The following is an 18,629-nucleotide window of genomic DNA, read 5'->3' as shown; positions in this document are numbered from 1 at the left end:
TGGATGAGTGAAATAAACAGAGTCTCCATGTCAGGGACACATGCTGGAGGTCTCTCTCCCGAGAGTGGACGTCCATTGCCTGTAAATTGGTCTAACATTAGGTCTGTCACTTTGGCTAACCGCACCACTGTCTGTCGTCTCCCGCAAGTGGACATCCATTGTCACTTTGGCTAACCGCACCACTGTCTGTCGTCTCCCGCAAGTGGACATCCATTGTCACTTTGGCTAACCGCACCACTGTCTGTCGTCTCCCGCAAGTGGACATCCATTGCCCCTAAATAGGGTTAGGGTTAGGGTTAGAGTTAGGGTTAGGGTTAGGTTTAGAGTTATGGTTGGGGTTTGTGCTTCATGGTTATCATTTGTGTGCACTGGCCTATTGATCTGTGCATGGGTGTTGTAATGTGTGGTTTGTGTGGTATATGAATGCTTAGGTGTTAGTTGTCATTTAATCCCCTCGGGGTGGTGGTGCCCAGTTTCTGTATCCACAGTTTCTCCGCCCTCTTCCTCTGCCCAATAGTCCAGCGGTCATTGGACTCCAGACCTGAGATGATGATGCTGATCGCAGGATGGGACTGAAAGTGATGAACCAGTGGTGTTGTGAGACGATCCTCTCTGATGTTATACAGGTGTTGTTTGAATCGGGTGAGGATGGAATGGCCGGTTTCTCCAACATAGTGTTTATGGCAGGTGGTGGAGGTAATGATGTAGACAACGTTGGTGGTATCCAGGGAAAAGGAGCCGAGGGTGGGGAAGCCAGTATGGCTATACTGGTTGTGTATGAATTTTCTGGGGGCGTAGTGTTGGCTGTGGGGTGCGTGTGGTGCGACTATGTGTGTGGAAAATTTGAGTGTATCAGTATGTTGTGAAGGCTATTGTTTTTTCTATGTGCTAGAATAATCCTGTGGTGGGTGAAGTGTGGGTGTTGTGATTGTAATGTCCGGAAGTTGCGTTTGATGGTGTGATGTAGCCTGGAGGTAGTGTGTGAAAAGGTAGAAACCAGGGGGATGAGTCTGGGGGGGTCCGTTGAGTTGGGGTCCGGGTCAGAAGGGTGTGTTTGAGGGCGGATGTGGGGTTCCGGGAGGTCCACGGTCCCAGTGGGGGAATGGGAAGGGTCAGGGCAGGGGGGTTGGGGGTGCAAACCCTGGTTAGGGTAGGGGGTGGTGAGGTTAGGTTTAGGATTAGGGGTTAGGGCAAGGGGGTTAGGGTTAGGATGTGTAGTGGGGACTGGGGTTATGGACTCTCCCGGAAGTCGGACCTGGGATGGAGACTGGTTGGTAGTGGAGCGAGTGAGATCGAGTGAGGCCAAGGTGGAGGTTTTTATCTTGCGGAGGAACCGTTGGGAATAACCTCTGGTGCGGAGGCTGTGAAATAGTGTTTGTGTGGCATGTTCAAAGTCAGAAAATGAGATGCGGTGGAATCGAATTATTTGAGATTTTGCTATTCCGGCAAATGTATGTTTGGGGTGATGACTGGATTTATGGAGGAGTGAGTGTGTGTCTGTGGCTTTGAAGTACACTTTGGTGTATATCTTCTTATGTGTGTGGTTGAGTGGTTGGAAAAAGAGTGTTGTGTCCAGGAAGTTAATCTCATCTGCGTGTATGGTGTGTTTAAGTTGTATGGAGGGATGGTGGTTATTGAGGATGTTGAGAAATTGGGGAAAGGAGTTAATGGGATGGGGCCAGATGCCGATGATGTCATCCAGGTATCGGAGGTAGAGGGATCGCAGGAGGGTGCATTTGTCCAAGGCCTCTCGCTCCCACTCGCTCATATAGATGTTAGCATATGAGGGTGCAAAGCGTTGGCCCATGGCCGTCCCGTGAATTTGCAGGAAGTGTTGGTTGTTAAAGGTAAAGTCATTATTGTTGAGGCAGATAGAAAGTAATTGGAGGAGATGGGAGTCTGGTCTGAGGTGATCCGGGTTATGGGTAAAGGTGGAGGACACTGCCTGCAGGCCTAGGACGGTGTTGATGTTGGTGTTCAGGCTGTCGATGTCGATGGTGAATAGATAGGCTTGATTCGGGACGACCATGGGTCTCATCAATTGCAGGAAATGGTATGTGTCTCGGATGTAACTAGGGTGTTTTATAGATAGGGGGCCTAGGTGGTGTTCCACGTACTGTGAGATGTTATAGGATGTATTGTTGCAATCTGAGACGATGGGTCGACCGGGGGGAACCTCATAGGGAACAGTCCAGGTGGAAGGATCCTTGTGGATTTTGGGAAGAAAGTAAAATAAACGGGTGCGTGGGTTGTCGGGGCCGAATAGGTAGTCTTTTTGTTTTGAGGAGATGAATATGTTGGTGTAAAGGGAGGTGATGATGGGCCGAAGTAGTTGCTGTGTCTGTAGTTGTATGGATGTTGGTATACGTTTGTAATGTGTCTCGTTGTGTAGTTGTCTATGTGCTTCAGTAATGTATGAGTGTCTGTCCATGATTATTATTTTGGAGCCCTTATCGGCCGGTTTGATGATGATGTTGGTGTTGTTTGCGAGTTGTGTAAGGGCCCTGCGCTAGGCCCCTGTCAGATAGTCTGGGACGTCTGGTGGGGGCCGATGTGTGCACAGGGCCTGTAGGTCTGTGTGTATGAGTGTCTGTGTGCTGGTGTGTAGTTGTGAGGTAAGGGGTTTCCAGTTGGAGGGATGCACAAAGAGTCTGGGTTGGAGGGGTGTGTTGGGGTCAAAGTAATCGATTAGTTTGATACGTCTGTGGTACTGGTGTAGGTCCCTATGAAGTTCCTCCCAGTCGAATGCGGAAGGACGTGGGACGAATGTGAGGCCCCTCTGCAGTAACTGTTGTTGGGCTGCAGAGGGGGTGAACAGTTTGGACAAGTTAAGAAGGGTTGATGATGAGTTCCACCCCAGGTCCGGGTGTGGTGGGTGTTGTGTGAGTGGGTTTGTGTATGCCGTAGGCTGGCCACAATAAAAGGCCACTCTGAAACGTGCATTATTGCTTTATTGGGGGGGTCTGGGGGGGTCCGAAAACCAGTCAGTATCTGGTGTGAGGGTTAGGATTAGGGTTAGGGTTAGGGTTATGGTTAGGGTTAGGGTAATGTTGTGAATCGAGTGGCCTGTGTTCGTCGTCCATAACATACGCCTGCCCATACCATAACCCCACCACCACCATGGGCCACTCGATTCAAAACATTACCCTAACCCGTCTAATCAGCATCTTGATATGCCACACCTGTCAGGTGGGATGGACTAACTCTGCAAAGGAGAAGTGCTCACTATCACAGATTTGTTCAGATTTGTGAACAATATTTTGAGAGAAATGGTTATTTTGTTTATATAGAAAATGTTTTAGATCTTTGAGTTCATCTCATGAAAAATGGGAGCAAAAACAAAAGTGTTGCGTTTATATTTTTGTTCAGTGTAATTAAAACAGATCACCTTGACACACATCACAACACGAGGACAAGTTCAAATGAACTCCAGCTATTTGTTGCTAGGCAGACAGTGAGCAGAAGTATATTTGCAACTGTTGATAAAAGCAGGGTAAGATGAGCACAATGAGAGCGGGAAAAAGGGTAGTTAAAATATTTCAGCAATTGTCACACAGCGTTTATATTGGACTACTCCAGTTTTGCTGTAGAGGGTGAACTGCAGTTTGTCTCCAGAGCTCCAGGACTTCAGATCCTTCCACTCCAGGTCAGTGTTAGAATCATTGGAATCATTTCACAGCTTGTGCCTGAGAGGGAGACAATACACACAATACACATTGAAAAATACTCAACTAAGATCTTTACACTGTTTTATCCAACACACTCTCACTCCATAAATGTCCAGGAGCGACGCTTGGTCAGGGTCCTGTGGCGTGCAGTTGTGACGCTCCTAGGCTCCTTCAGCTTCATAAAGGCACGCAAATAGCTTTCAACTGATTGCAATGTATTCCCATCTGCGGCGGGATTTGACGCTCATGGAAGCACGGCATAAGTTTGTGTCGGCTGCTCTTAAAGGCAATGTGAGCGTCCATTCCCATTGGATAACGGAGAATTGTACACCCGGAAGTAAGTATTCTCCTTACTGTCGATTGATTTTACAATGATATCTGCACTACTCATAGACAAAAAAACAGCAGATTATCCTTGTTAATTACACAACATTGATTGGTTTAAATTGTGTGCAATGCTTTTGTATTTTTCCCCTTCGATTCGGGGAAACAAATATTATATGTGTGGGTGTGTGTGGTCGTGTGTGGGTGTGTGTGGTCGTGTGTGTGTGTGTGTGTGTGTGTGTGTGTGTGTGTGTGTGTGTGTGTCTGTGTGCGTGCGTGTGCGTGTGTGTGTGTGTGTGTGTGTGTGTGTGTGTGTGTGTGTGTGTGTGTGTGTGTGTGTGTGTGTGTGTGTGTGTGTGTGTGTGATTGGCTATTCCTATCAGAGTTACTATGGCTACTCTCATTCCTATCAGAGTTGCTCATTGGCGCATGATGATAAAATGGCCCAACTTTTGAGAGAGCGAAACGTCACAGATTACCCGGAATGCCTGCCCTGAGAATTACCCGTATGTGCGCTCATAGCGCATGCGCAACTTTAACCAAAATGCTCGTTTACATCAAGCACGTCAATTTGCGTACACGTAACAGCACCGCGCATTCATGACAGCATCGTAATGGCTTGTTATTATGATGGATTTGATATTAACGAGGCGGCAGTTAGCAGCTAGAGGCTACCGAGTGATTATGAACTAGCTAGTAATTATGCACATCAATCGTTATGTACTTATATTACGCTGTAACAGGATTTAGTGATATCCAAGCAACAGAGCTTCATTTAGCATGAAAGAATGATTGCACAATATATATCAGGGTTGCCAACTCTCACGCATCTGGCGTGTGACACACGCTTTCACTCTCAATCTCACGCTCTCACGCTGCCCAAACTATTCTCACGCCAAAACAAGAATACCGAAGACTAGAAACGGTTTTGAAAACTTTTTTCACGTAGTGATCGTCTTCTCAATAGAACATATTTGATAATGTCTTCTGGCCAATCAGAATCACGATAACGGCGTGGTGTTGTTGCAGGAAGTCCCGACGGAGAATACTTTTGCTGTAGTACATCTCTGTATACATCGATACAACATTACGTGTTGATAGAAATCAACACGTAATGAAATAAGACCCCACGGTTTGATGATTGATAGATGTGTGGGCTGTCTTTCATTTTGACACACAGAACAATGGGGGCTATCCACCCTTATCCACAATGTAAAGTCATTCACACAGCCTCTTCCCTCTCCTCTCTGTGAGGAGCAGCAGGTTCAGCTTTCAGAACAAAGTAACAACAAACTAAAATCGCATTCATTTTTTAAAATATGTCATAATAGATTTATTTATTTTTCTTCTCAAGAGAGTACCAGAATGTGTATTCTATGTTAGTATTTCAAAAAATCTCATGGGGGAGAATCCCCCCAGACCCCCCTGCAGGGCTTGGGTTTTCAGCACGTCAACTCTTTCACTTGTGGGGAAGTTGCTGGATTGGCTCCAGGTCGCCCTTTTGATTTACTGCAAGACAAATGTGCCTTTTTATTTCATACAGTTCAATTTGGATTGAGACAGGGAAATAATCTAAACCTCACGCGTGGCGTTTCACTGTCAAGGGGAGCGTGTATGTAATTACATTGCAAATACTGACTTGAGCCCCACCACTGTATGGGTTAGCCCTACCATAGATTACCCAACAAACATACTCCGGAGCCGCCACTGCCGACCCGTATTGCGCATGCACAGATCTAAGATCCAGTAGAAATTATAAAAAGTCTGCTGCTTATTTTTCTACTAGGCCAAAATAGAGACAAAGAGTATATGAGAATGAGAGTGTGTTAATTAACATATTTGGCAGTTTGTAGTAAGTCTGTAGATTTGTAAGTCTGTAGATTTGTTTGTGTGTGTGTGTGTGTGTGTGTGTGTTTCATGTATAGGCCCCTCACGATGATTAATTTTGTTGGATAAATGTTCCCGGAAATTATTGCCATAAACAATAATATTGTCGGCACCGTTGTATGACCATTTTAGACCACTGACATAATGATAATGTATAATACAGTACATCCTTTCAAACTGCTAGCCACATCCTTGCCGTATGTAAATGGCAATTTATCGAGTTCATTTTTATTTATCGTACGATAAGTCAATTAATTGCTTATCGCGACAGGCACACAATGAAACAGTGGAAACAAACATGTGTTTGACTTTCATTAGTGAATGAAACTGTGTGCCCTTTATAGTCTGTGTCCAATATTGTGTATTTGTATATATCCTATTTATAAAAGTCAAATCAAGCAATCTGATTGGTTCTTAGCCGTGATATACTGAGCGTATACCACGGGTAGAATTGTAAGTTACTTTTCACAACAAGTCAGTATCCCTCCGCGCCTGAGAAAAACAGTATACAGTTGGGCTGAAAAGAAAACTACTTGCAGTTTGTTTTCAAACTGGAACAAAAAGCAGCGGAGAAGTAACGGGGCAGAAGCCCTCCTTTTTGACGCAGCGGTCCAGACATAGACATCAAACGGCAAAACATATTCAGTGTGCAGTTCCTTTGGCATTAGGGCAGGGATATCTAGACACTCTCCAAGGTTTGACATAATTAATTGTGCTACTTTTAAAGCAAGCAACGATGTTTTCAAATCTGTAATCAGAGAGGTCCGCAAAAACGCTATCGACCAATCAGATTGCTTGATTTGACTTGTCAGTTTTATAAATATATTTAAATTTCTTCCGTTAAGAAACAAACTTACAAAGCATAAAATGGAAACATTTAAGATTAACTTTGACCTCCGGGTGGGTCTTACTATAGTATGGAGGAGTGGATTGAGGAGTGCCTATCTCCAGAAAAAAAGCACCTAAACTACGACATGCAGAGCTACGTGAAGAGCAGGTAGACCAACTGGAAAAGTACCACCATTCAAAAGCTTTCCGATGCAGGTCTTGAAACAAAGCAGAGAAATTATGACCGTTAGTGGCCACAGGTGCGAAAGCTCTCTCCAGAGCTTCTGGAAGCCCAATCTCGGGGACCGGAGAAAGTGGAGCAATATTCTCGCCACGCCAAGCAACAGCCTCGAACAACCTCAACCTATACAAGTGACCACGTAAGCTATGCTACTGATGCTGGACAGTTTTTCAGTGGCTGCACAATAAACGGCAACATACAAATGAATGTAAATAAACAGCCAAATAATGGATCAACGCTCTCTGTCTAATATGTTCGCTAGCTGTTAGTGTTGTTGCATGGCTTCGCGTCGGGCCGACCCTTAGCTGTGATATAATGAGCATATACCACGGCCTGTCGTGAGCTATTGCTTAAATATATGCAAAGGTCCCGCTACTGAGCATATCCCGCTACCCATGATATCAAAATCTCACTCCAGCCAGGTACCCAAAATTGGCAACCCATAGTTAATAAGAAGCTTATTGCACTGTATATATATATATACAGTGCAATAAGGAATAATAAGGGCTATACAAGTGTTCATACTGCGTAGTTTATTTAGTTTAAAAAAAATTATCCAACGATTTACAGACCACTCTTTCCCCATGTAAGTCAATGGGAAAAAGTGTTTCCGGGCCTGGCAACCAAACGGAAATGTAGTTCCGCCGATTGGCCACCACGAATATTTTCATCTGAGTCCGGCGCACTTCCTGGGGGCTTGGATTGAATGCGCGAAGACGCCATCTTTTTTTGAAGATGAGTGTGTGCGGGACGATTTCCCTTCGATTCTATTGGCTCTAACGGTCAGAAAGAGATGTCACATGTCAAAATCGAAGAAGGGGGGCCAGAGATAAGGAAAACCCACCCAAATGGCCCCAGAAGAGGTTTTTTTTGCTAAATCTGTCTAAAAAGGTAAAATGTCACTTGTTTTGCATCCATCTTGATACAGGTTACTTATTATATGTTGTACTTTGGATTCCTAAAGCTTTTAGTCTACTAACCCATCATCCAAGGTTAGTTTTCACTATAAGTACAAAATACTTTTTGGACGGACATTATAATTTACAGTTTTTTACCATGTTCAGTCTGAATTTTCTTTAAAATAAAAAACATCGATATTGATTCTGACTTTTCTACATCCAACTCACAGGTTTATCATTACTTTGAGTAAAAGGATTATTCATGTAACCCTTTTAGAAGGGAAGATATGGTCATTCTGGGAATGTCATTTTCGAGCCTGAAACCTGAAAAACAGGCTTGGGGCTTAAGGGCTAGTAGCCTTGCACGATGGTGTTCAAACCCCACTGCAGTCAGCATGTCGTTGTGTCCCTGAGACACTTCACCCCAAATTGCTCCTGTGGGGATTGTCCACAGTATTGAGTATGTAAGTCACTTTGGATAAAAGTGCCTAACAAGTAACATGTAATGTAATGTAATGTAGAAATGGCCATGACATGGGACCTTTAAGGCTAGTTTTGGGTAGGCCTGTTTCAACATCATCATACCTCCATGCACAAAGAAAGTCCAATGTCTATAACGCTCAACTATGTTTTTTTTCATGACGTGTTAACTGTTAACGGTTTCATCTAGAGCTCTGAAACCACAGAGAGTCTGACCCCAGCCTCAGAAACACTCTGCACAGGAAGAGGAAGTTCTCACTCACATTATATTTCTGTGTCTCACAGTGAGACGCTCAGACAGCAGGAAGACATCATGGAGGTCACAGCACTCTACAGCCGACTGCGTGAGTCTCAGCTTTCTTTCAACTTTCAGTTATTCTTTTATGTTAACACATATGAGGCTGATATACAGTTTTCTTCTTTATTTGTATATCCAGTGACGTGTGTCATCATTCTGTTGGGTGCACATATTAAGAAGAGCTCTACGCAAACCAATGGTGGGTACTAAATATAAACTTTCCACAGTTTCAGTCTTTAAGTCCCAGATTCAAGTTGAGGCTGATAATAGCCATTTAATTGCATCTGTTTAAGACTCTGTAGAGTAATATACAGTTAATGTAGTTTCAATTATTTATTTTCTAACCTGAATAATAGGCTGACAATGTCAATTTGACATGAAATCAAACGTTAAAGATTGTAATTTTGTAATTCTCCTGATTTAAAGCATAGTTTCAATTCATTTTTTATATATCAAATGCTCTACTGTCTCTGTTTCTGTCCTCAGACGCAGCTTTGCAAATGATTGCAGAGAGACTGCAGCTCTTTGAATACACACCCTTCTATTTTCTCTGCGAGGGTCCTGGCTCTGCTCTGAGAGGGTTTAGGAACAACAATGAGTTAATTCAGGGTTGTTATAATATTGATTCATCAACACTGAACTGCAGCATTAAATTAGCCTATGCACCAGACAGCGGAGTTTACTGGTGTGAGGATGAGAAAGGAGAGAAGAGCAACTCTGTCAACATCACCGTCACCGGTATGTTTATCATAATTAAGATTTTTTAAACTGCAAAGCTCTTTTCCTTTAATTCAGATATGCTGCAGATATTTATCAATGTTACATCTAAATACAGTACATCTAAAACATATTGATTCTGACCAATAAATATGCAGGAAGTGCAATGACTCTTAGCTTTATAAATATGTTGTGATCAGAACACAGTTTTCAAAGACAACATTTTGTATCTGAACATTTTAAAGAAAAAAAAAATGAATTTATAAATTAAATGAGCAAATCAAAGAATAGTAAACAATATCAATCTCTATGCAGACAATACTCTATGTTACTATTTAATTTCTGATGTATTGATCATGTAGTTCTGCTTATTTCTGATATTTTCGTTCAGTATGTGTATGATGCCACCACATTTTATATTTTATATAGTATATATCATTTCTTCCCTCTGTCTAAATCATCTCCTATTCTTTATTGTAAATAACCACAGATTAGACTAAACGTTTGATCCGGATGTTGTTCAGCTGGCTCTGTGATCCTGGAGAGTCCTGTGCTTCCTGTGATTGAGGGAGAATCTGTGACTCTGAGCTGCAGGAACAAGACGACCACTTCCTCCATCCTCTCAGCTGACTTCTATAAAGATGGCCGTTACATCAGGAGCAGCTCTACAGGAAACATCACCATCCAAAGAGTTTCTAAATCTGATGAAGGACTCTACAAGTGCAGCATCTCTGAAGGTGGAGAATCTCCAGAGAGCTGGCTGGCTGTCAGAGGTCAGATATTGCATTAAAGCTAACATTTGGGGGATATATCTGGAGCTTCTGGATTATATATATATATTCATGTTGTGTTGTGTTTGCAGCTGTTCACAGAGAGACGTGTCCCTTTTCGGATCACTCCCTTCACGTCCTCCTCGTCTTAAGGACTGTATTCACCGTAGTGATGGTGGCTCTGCTGCTGCTGCTGGTGGGACTGCTGCATTGTGGGAAACTCAGGGTCACACAGAAATAACTAATGTATTAAGGTTAGAGTTTGGTCATCAACACAATGAACACCACGAGCCGAGGACATTATCCCTTCTTCAGCGTTTGATCTCTTCTTTTGCTCAGGTTGAGTGTGAGGTGTGTAACTTCTCTGTGTCTCATGATGGTACGTGCAGCAGCTGTTAGACTTTCTCACACTCAAGACAAAGTTAAAAACCACAGAGGTACTGACTGATGCATGCATTTATTTTAAAAGGCGAGCTGAGTGTATGTTGTTCTGAGTTTTCTTTTAGACTCCAGATACTTTCAGCTTCTCAGACATGTCTGTATAAATAAATGAATGCATATGTAAAGAGGCCTTCAGGAGGATTTATAGAAACAAGTAACTTATAGCATATCATATAATTGTGAGGTTTGAACGTGGTAATACCTGCTAGATTGTTAGCGTGCTAACTTTGGCTTATAGCTCAAAGGACGGCTGCGAGCCTCAGAGAAACAAGACTGTACTGAAAGAGAAAAACTGTTTATTTGAACAGAAATCAAGTCAAAGTGTTTTCAGTCAACAAAACTAACTTATCTGGTTTTGGGTTAAAAGCATCATATAATTAAAACACCTTAAAAATGAAATATCAATCACAGGACATATTAAAAACATATTTAAAGTTAACATGGCCGTAAGCAAATATCAAAATTGGACATCAGCATCATGTGAATAAAAGATAAAACACATTTTTACATCTTCACTACATAAACTTGAATAGTGAATTATATTTTGACAATTTACACCGTCAACAAAACAAAAGAAATAATTACAAAGATCTGCTAATATTTAATATACATTTGAAATCAGGTAAACAAACATTTCTTATAGTTTTTGAGAAACTCAAAACTTGTTATTTGATGATTTGCATTAGCTCACATTTTGTATCAATAAGAGTGACGTTTTTATATTTCATAAAGATATTTAGCACGATAAAAGAGTAGGTTTAGTAAATTATAAAAGCAGTGGCAGCAAAATGAAGGCAGTTCAGCTCAACACATGTTTAAACTGTTAAATGAACCTGAATAGTTAAAGTAAAGTGTGTGATTCTATATAAATGAATGGTTGATCTCTGAGTCTTTCTGTTCCTGTGAATAATGTTCAGATATTTTATAACGTTGTAACTTTCTCTCATGGCTTTTTGCTGTTGCTGATAAATCTGCTCCGTCACTTCACACATCACAACACGAGGACAAGTTCAGATCAACTCCAGCTATTTGTTGCTAGGCAGACAGTGAGCAGAAGTATATTTGCAACTATTGATAAAAGCAGGGTAAGATGAGCACACTGAGAGCAGGAAAGAGGGTGGTTAAAATATTTCAGCAAATGTCACACAGCGTTCATACTGCATCTTTCCAGTGTCGTTGTAGAGGGTGAACTTTAGTCTGTCTCCAGAGCTCCAGGGCTTCAGATCGTTCCACACCAGGTCAGTGTTAGAATAATTGTGACAATAACCTTTAACCCACATCTGTAAAATACAAAACCACAGACTTACAAGCAGAATCATTCAATAATAAAATGAATGCAGGGAAAATGCAACAACATAAAGTGAGAAATCAAGAAAGACTTACATTGACAAATCCTTCAGCCCTGAGTTTGAAAGATCGATTAAATCTGTGCATTAAGGGTTTGTTGTTGTTGTTAACCTGCAGATGTAACTCCCAGTCTCCCAGCTGTTTGTCCTGCAGGAAGTGAAATAAGGGGAGAGAGGATGATGGACAGAGAAAAAGGGGTTCTTGAAATGAAACAGCTCATTTGGAATATGCTCCAGTGATATTGTTCTCTCTCATAAAGCACTCATACAGCGTTAATGCTCACATCATTACCTTAGTGGAAGTGTTTCTGAGAAGGATGAATTTGCCATGTTGGTCAAACTCAATATTAAATCCTGGGTCTGAGGTCTGAGGGTTCGGGGGGGGGTGCGGTGTGTTGCCATTGATCGAGAATCATAAGACCCTTCACAGTTTCCTGTCTGAAACTAAGAGGGAAAACACACAGAAAATATTCATCCATCATCTTTAACTCAGCTGTCTGATCCCTGTGACACGCTGAGATCCATCTCATTTGGTGTCTCAGTTTGTTTTCATGTAGTTTGAGTTGTCTTAGTCTCAAATATGAACTACTTGTGAAGAAGATTAAACTAAAGTGTGTGACAAAAACAATATAAACAGCGCATCTTTTTGGTCCTTCACTTCTCTCTCATTTGGTGTCTCAGATTATCTCTCAAGGTTAGTTTTATAATTTCAGAGTCATAATCAAATCAATGTCTTTTGGAGAAGATGTAATAAAGATTTGAATAAAGTTGTCCACCACCTTCTTTGCAAATCCCAAAGCTTCCTTTCCCTTCTGCTTCTTCTCACGGGGGTGTTGTTTCCCCTCGGAGAGACCATATGAAGGAGATGAAGCACTGAGAGGAACTGTGTGCTTCAGGTCTTTCTCAGCTTCCTCTCTGCTGGACTCATCCTTTGGGACCAGGTCCAGAATCTGCAAGATAAAGAGAGATACAGACATTTGATCTTTTACATTTTACTTCTGAACTAATTTAACATGATATCCTTGTCTGGGTGAAAGCTAGTTCCTGCTCTGCATCACATTTTCTCTCACAGGACAATCAATGCTTTTACTGCTTCACAGTTGCACTTGAGTACAGTTTGAGTTGGTTAATGTCTCAGATTGTCTTGGTTAGTTTTATCACTTTGGCCTCACAGAAAATAAAAAAACATTACCTTTAAATTCTTGTCCACCACCTCCCGGGTCGATCTCTCAGCTTCCTTTTCTCTCAGCTTTTCGTTGAGCAGATGTTTCAACAGGAAGGAGTGATGAAAAAAGGGTCAGCTGAATTAGAAAATATTATACATAATGACCAAGTCACTGCATATTATCCCGCTTTATAAAACGGACAAGTCAAATCAAGCAATCTGATTGGTTCTTAGCCGTGATATACTGAGCGTATACCACGGGTAGAATTGTAAGTTACTTTTCACAACAAGTCAGTATCCCTCCGCGTCTGAGAAAAACATTATACCGTTGGGTATATATATAGTATACCATACTGGAACAAGAAAGCAGCAGAGAAGTAACGGGGCAGAAAGCCTCCTTTTTGACGCAGCGGTCCAGACATAGACATCAAACGGCAAAACATATTCAGTGTGCAGTTCCTTTGGCATTAGGGCAGGGATATCTAGATACTTTTGAAGGTTTAACATAATGAATTGTGCTACTTTTAAAGCAAGCAACGATGTTTTCAAAGCTGTAATCAAAGAGGTCCGCAAAAACGCTATCGACCAATCAGATTGCTTGATTTGACTTGTCAGTTTTATAAATATATTTAAATTTCTTCCGTTTCGAAACAAACTTACAAAGCATAAGATGGAAACATTTAAGATTAACTTCGACCTCCGGGGGGGTATTACTATGGAGGAGTAGATTTAGCAGTGCCTATCTCCAGAAAAAAAAAGCACCTAAACGACGACATGCAGAGCTACGTGAAGTGTGTGTGTGTGTGTGTGTGTGTGTGTGTGTGTTTGTGTAGGGGTGTGTGTGTGTGTGTGTGTGTGTGTGTGTGTGCGTGTCTGTGTGTGTTTGTGTGTGTGTGTGTGTGTGTGTGTGTGTGTGTGTGTGTGTGTGTGTGTGTGTGTGTGTGTGTGTGTGTGTGTGTTTGTATTTCTGTGTGTGTGTGTGTGTGTGTGTATGTGTGTGTGTGTGTGTGTGTTTGTATTTCTGTGTGTGTGTGTGTGTGTGTGTGTGTGTGTGTGTGTGTGTGTGTGTGTGTGTGTGTGTGTGTGTGTGTATGTGTGTGTATGTGTGTGTATGTGTGTGTGTGTTTGTGTGTGTGTCTGTGTGTATGTGTGTGTGTGTGTGTGTGTGTGTGTGTGTGTGTGTGTGTGTGTGTGTGTGTGTGTGTGTGTGTGTGTGTGTGTGTGTGTGTGTGTGTGTGTGTGTGTGTGTGTGTGTGTGTGTGTGTGTGTGTGTGCCTCTCTCAGCTGGCTGCTCTCCTTTCTCTGGATCTCCAGGTGACTCCGTTTCTCCTTCAGCTCGTTCTGAACCCTCCCTAGTTCAGCTGCTTTTTGGTCCGCTTGCTGAAGAACACACAGAAGTTGATTTCAACTGTTTCCTTTGATTAAAGTCAGACACGATGCATTTCCATTTATTTGAAATGTCCCTGATTGGACTTTATGAACGTTTTTAAAAACACAATAGCTTTAAAAGTCAATTAAACCGGTTGCTTTATTACATTTTAAAATATGCTGACTCTTTTTGCTGCCACATTGGAAACACATTTAAATAAGCTTGAGGTAAAATGAAGCATTACTTCTGAGATTTAAACTTAAAACAACTACTAGGATTAAAATAATCATTGTTATTATGAATACACGATTACAGTTTTTCTCAATCGCTAAACCCACTTTTTAGAATCTAAATTCATTTCTTCAAAACAAGAGCATAGCCATCTAAACAGAAACACACTTGCCATAACTCTGAATATCTTTTGCAAAATGCACTTACATGACCAAAACTGAAAATACTGGTCACAAAAAAGAATAAGTCGATCGAAACAGAACAAATTGTCCTCTAATGAGACAAATGTGTTTTCATAACTGAAACTCCGGTCACCATAATAACCCATTCTACCATAACAATATACATTTCTTGCAAAGTGCTCTAAGGCACTCAAAACTAAAAATACCCCTTCCAAAACCAGATACCTTCTCCAAAAACAAACATTTGTCAGCTCATGAGAAGACTATTTGAACAGTCATTACTAAGTGGCGCACACTAAATACTGACTACAATCATCAATACACAAACCTCAAGCTATCGATATTGGAAACTGAACGGAAAACTGACAAGTTGGGAGAAAGAAACTTACATATAGGAAAAACAGAGTCTTACTGTAACTATGCCATTGTTTTTATTGTCTCATTTTCAGAAGAGCACCGTAACAGAAACAAAAGACGAATAGCAATACACTGGAAAAAAATAACATGGGTAAATGATGTAAATCAGCAGTAAAGCAGAGAATGAGATCTATATAACTTTACTGATCTGCTCTTTGGCGTCTGTCTGGCCACATAGCCTCATCTACGTCACAGCGTATGTCTTCCCTTGCAAGGCAGCGTGGGAAATATCTCCTTGCGTGTCGACACCACCCTTGACAGGATTCCGCAGAGATGTCCCGACAGCCAGCATTCATTGCGTCCAAAAGGGGCATTCTGTCATGAGGATGATGGTCATAAACCTTCCATCTCCAGGCAGAGAAGAACTCCTCAATGGGGTTTAGAAATGGGGAGTATGGAGGGAGGAACTCCATGGCCATGTGTGGATGAGCCTCAAACCATGCCCTCACGTCACGAGAGTGGTGGAATGCCACATTGTCCCATATGACCACGTGAACCGACCTCACTTGATCCCTCTCTTCTGGTGGCACAAGTCCGTCATACAGGACATCCAGGAAGGCAAGGACACGTTGCGTGTTATATGCTCCCATTAAAGGGATGTGAGCAAGGACGCCTTGTGTCGAGATAGCCGCACACAATGTTATGTTTCCTCCCCTTTGGCCTGGAACAAAGACTGTCGCTCTTTGCCCAATAAGGTTCCTCCCACGTCTCCTCACTTTGGAGAGGTTGAAGCCTGCTTCATCCACATATACAAAAACATGTGGTAATGCATTGCCTTCCAGCTCCATCATTCGCTAAAGAAAATGAAACAAACAGAGGACCGTTTTACATTACTGTAAGCAGTCAGACATACTAAAAATATAGGCAAGCCATCAGTGTGATTGAGGTCCTTACCTGTACATACCGGTGCCTTAAATCCTTCACACGGTCAGAGTTGCGTTCAAAAGGAACCTTATAGATCTGTTTCATTCTGAGGTGTTGCCTCTTTAACACCCGGTCAATGGTTGCAACACTTATAGACTGAATGTTACTGAAGACATCCTGGTCTGCAATTATTCTGGCCTGAATCTCCCTTAAGCGGATTTCATTGTTGGCCACAACCATATCAACAATGGCAGACTCTTGTTCTGGAGTAAAGGCCTTCCGTCTGCCACCAGAGCGGGGTGCTCTTTCAGTTCTATCAATAAATATTTGAGAATGTTATGTACTGTAATATAAAAACAGTGATCGAAACCTACATCAAAATAGAAATGCATGAAGTGCTGTAAAAAAGGGTTACAGTAGCTTACCTATTTTCGTGCCTGAAGATCCTAATAATGGATGCCACTGTTGATCTCGGTATATTGGGCTGAACCCTTTGGCCAGCCTCACTGAGGGACATGCCATGGTTTATGACGTGGTCCACAATAGTTGCACGGGTGTTGTCCGAAACTACTGTTCGCATTGGTCCCCTTTCAACTCTTCCACCACGCATACGTACAGCCCTCCCTCTTCCTCTCTGAACATGAGGGTTCCCTCTTCCTCTCTGAACATCAGCTCTCCCTCTTCCTCTCTGAACATCAGCTCTCCCTCTTCCTCTCTGAACATCAGCCCTCCCTCTTCCTCGCTGAACAACAGGGTTCCTTCTTCCTCTCAGAGCTCCTCTACCTACTCGATCAGCCATTTTGTTTACACAAACATCTTACTGAAGTGAGGGAGGTCTTTTATAGGATTCTCACTAATTACAATTACTATAGGAAATTCATTGATGTCAGCTGTGAGCAATTCATTTACATGGAAGTGAAGTACTCAATTCACCCCAATACAAAAAAAAACATTTCTCAATGTGCAAAAAGGAAAAGACCACAATTACTGACTGTAAAAATGTTGTATCAGCTATAGCTAATCCTCCCCATATGAACATCTCAAAGACCTATGCAAGTCATATCAACACTATTATAGCTTTACCGGCACCATTTAAAAAAATATTTTAAGTACAGTCATGCAAATTCTATCATGTAAATGTTTTCAATGTAACATCATTACTGTAAGGTATACAGTACATTCCATGGAGTTACCTTTTTCAATGGGGTGATTGACTGATAACAAGTGTTAATATTTTGCACATCAAGTGTCAATTAGTGTAGCTATGGTCTAAGTTTATGAGGAAGTGTTATCCACTGTGAGAAGATTATTTGTTGTTTTGTAGACATGAGTTACACAACAGATTTTTGATCTTTGTGTAGAGAATTGTAACTTCAGTTAGAGAATTGTGTGATCTGTTTTGCAAAACACTGCTTAGCATCTGCATTTTGTGTGATATCAATGAGAAATGGTATACTGTTGTAGAGAAATGGTTTTCTGTTTCGATGGCTGTGCTGTTGGTTTGATGAAAGGAATTTTGATTCTAAATAGTGGGTTTAGCGATTGAGAAAAACTGTAATGATTATCCCCAGAGGTAACCAGGATGCTCCAAACCTCCACTTCCTCCATCGGGGTCTGCAGGCTGGTCTCCATCCTCTGACCCTCCTCCTGGAGCTGCTGGACTTCAGCTTCCTTCACTTCAACCTGAGAGGAGAGAGAGAGACATGTTTTATCATTGATACCATTCTACATGTAAGGGCCGGGTCGATTAGTTACAGTTTACACTCAGGACTTCAGCCCAGAGTTCAGTAAAATATCAGAAACCTCTTTGGTTTTGGTGTCTGTTTTCTCCTGTTGGGCCTCCAGCTTCTTCTTCAGGATCTCCACTTCCTGTTCAGCTTTATACTTCTTCTTCTTCTGCAGTTTATCTTGTTTGCTAAACTGGATTATATAAAGACATGTACAATGACCCGGCTAAATAACTAAGCATATTATATATAATATATATCCGTAAATTACATACATTCTGCTTTTCAATGACACATTTCCTATTGTAACTTTTGTTTCAGGTGTTTGAAAAGGTTCCTCCTAGGTATTTACAGTTTTTTCTCAATCGCTAAACCCACTATTTAGAATCAAAATTCCTTTCATCAAACCAACAGCACAGCCATCGAAACAGAAAACCATTTCTCTACAACAGTATACCATTTCTCATTGATATCACACAAAATGCAGATGCTAAGCAGTGTTTTGCAAAACAGATCACACAATTCTCTAACTGAAGTTACAATTCTCTACACAAAGATCAAAAATCTGTTGTGTAACTCATGTCTACAAAACAACAAAATAATCTTCTCACAGTGGATAACACTTCCTCATAAACTTAGACCATAGCTACACTAATTGACACTTGATGTGCAAAATATTAACACTTGTTATCAGTCAATCACCCCATTGAAAAAGGTAACTCCATGGAATGTACTGTATACCTTACAGTAATGATGTTACATTGAAAACATTTAC

General features: G+C 41.6%; 2 protein-coding genes across 4 annotated transcripts; one reads left to right on the top strand and one right to left on the bottom strand.

The window, feature by feature from the left end:
• The first annotated feature begins 8,304 nt into the window (after positions 1–8,304).
• On the top strand, positions 8,305–11,427 carry LOC307031940 (low affinity immunoglobulin gamma Fc region receptor III-like). The gene is made up of 5 exons (XM_079669531.1): positions 8,305–8,671; positions 8,765–8,824; positions 9,112–9,363; positions 9,867–10,115; positions 10,205–11,427. The coding sequence occupies exons 1-5, from the start codon at positions 8,641–8,643 to the stop codon at positions 10,351–10,353; spliced, it is 741 nt and encodes a 246-aa protein (XP_079525657.1). The 5' UTR covers positions 8,305–8,640; the 3' UTR covers positions 10,354–11,427.
• Positions 10,833–18,547, bottom strand: LOC307031939 (uncharacterized protein). 3 transcript variants are annotated; one of them, XM_079669529.1, is made up of 9 exons: positions 17,931–18,547; positions 16,553–17,810; positions 16,158–16,440; positions 14,340–16,057; positions 13,092–13,148; positions 12,679–12,849; positions 12,192–12,343; positions 11,937–12,047; positions 10,833–11,833 (listed from the first exon to the last, which is right to left on the bottom strand). In XM_079669529.1, the coding sequence occupies exons 2-4, from the start codon at positions 16,924–16,926 to the stop codon at positions 15,404–15,406; spliced, it is 1,311 nt and encodes a 436-aa protein (XP_079525655.1). In that variant the 5' UTR covers positions 16,927–17,810; positions 17,931–18,547; the 3' UTR covers positions 10,833–11,833; positions 11,937–12,047; positions 12,192–12,343; positions 12,679–12,849; positions 13,092–13,148; positions 14,340–15,403. The 3 variants fall into 3 exon arrangements, 2 of the variants coding, with proteins under 2 accessions (XP_079525655.1, XP_079525656.1); XM_079669530.1 differs by having other exon boundaries at positions 11,937–12,038; XR_013806121.1 differs by lacking the exon at positions 16,158–16,440 and having other exon boundaries at positions 14,340–14,440; positions 17,721–17,810; positions 17,931–18,509.
• Between the last annotated feature and the right edge of the window lie 82 nt (positions 18,548–18,629).

The sequence above is a fragment of the Notothenia rossii genome, assembly GCF_949606895.1.
Source record: "Notothenia rossii genome assembly, chromosome: 3".
NCBI lineage: Eukaryota > Metazoa > Chordata > Actinopteri > Perciformes > Nototheniidae > Notothenia > Notothenia rossii.
The sequence above is the reverse complement of the archived record's forward strand: the minus strand, read 5'-3'. Positions and strand labels throughout refer to the sequence as shown.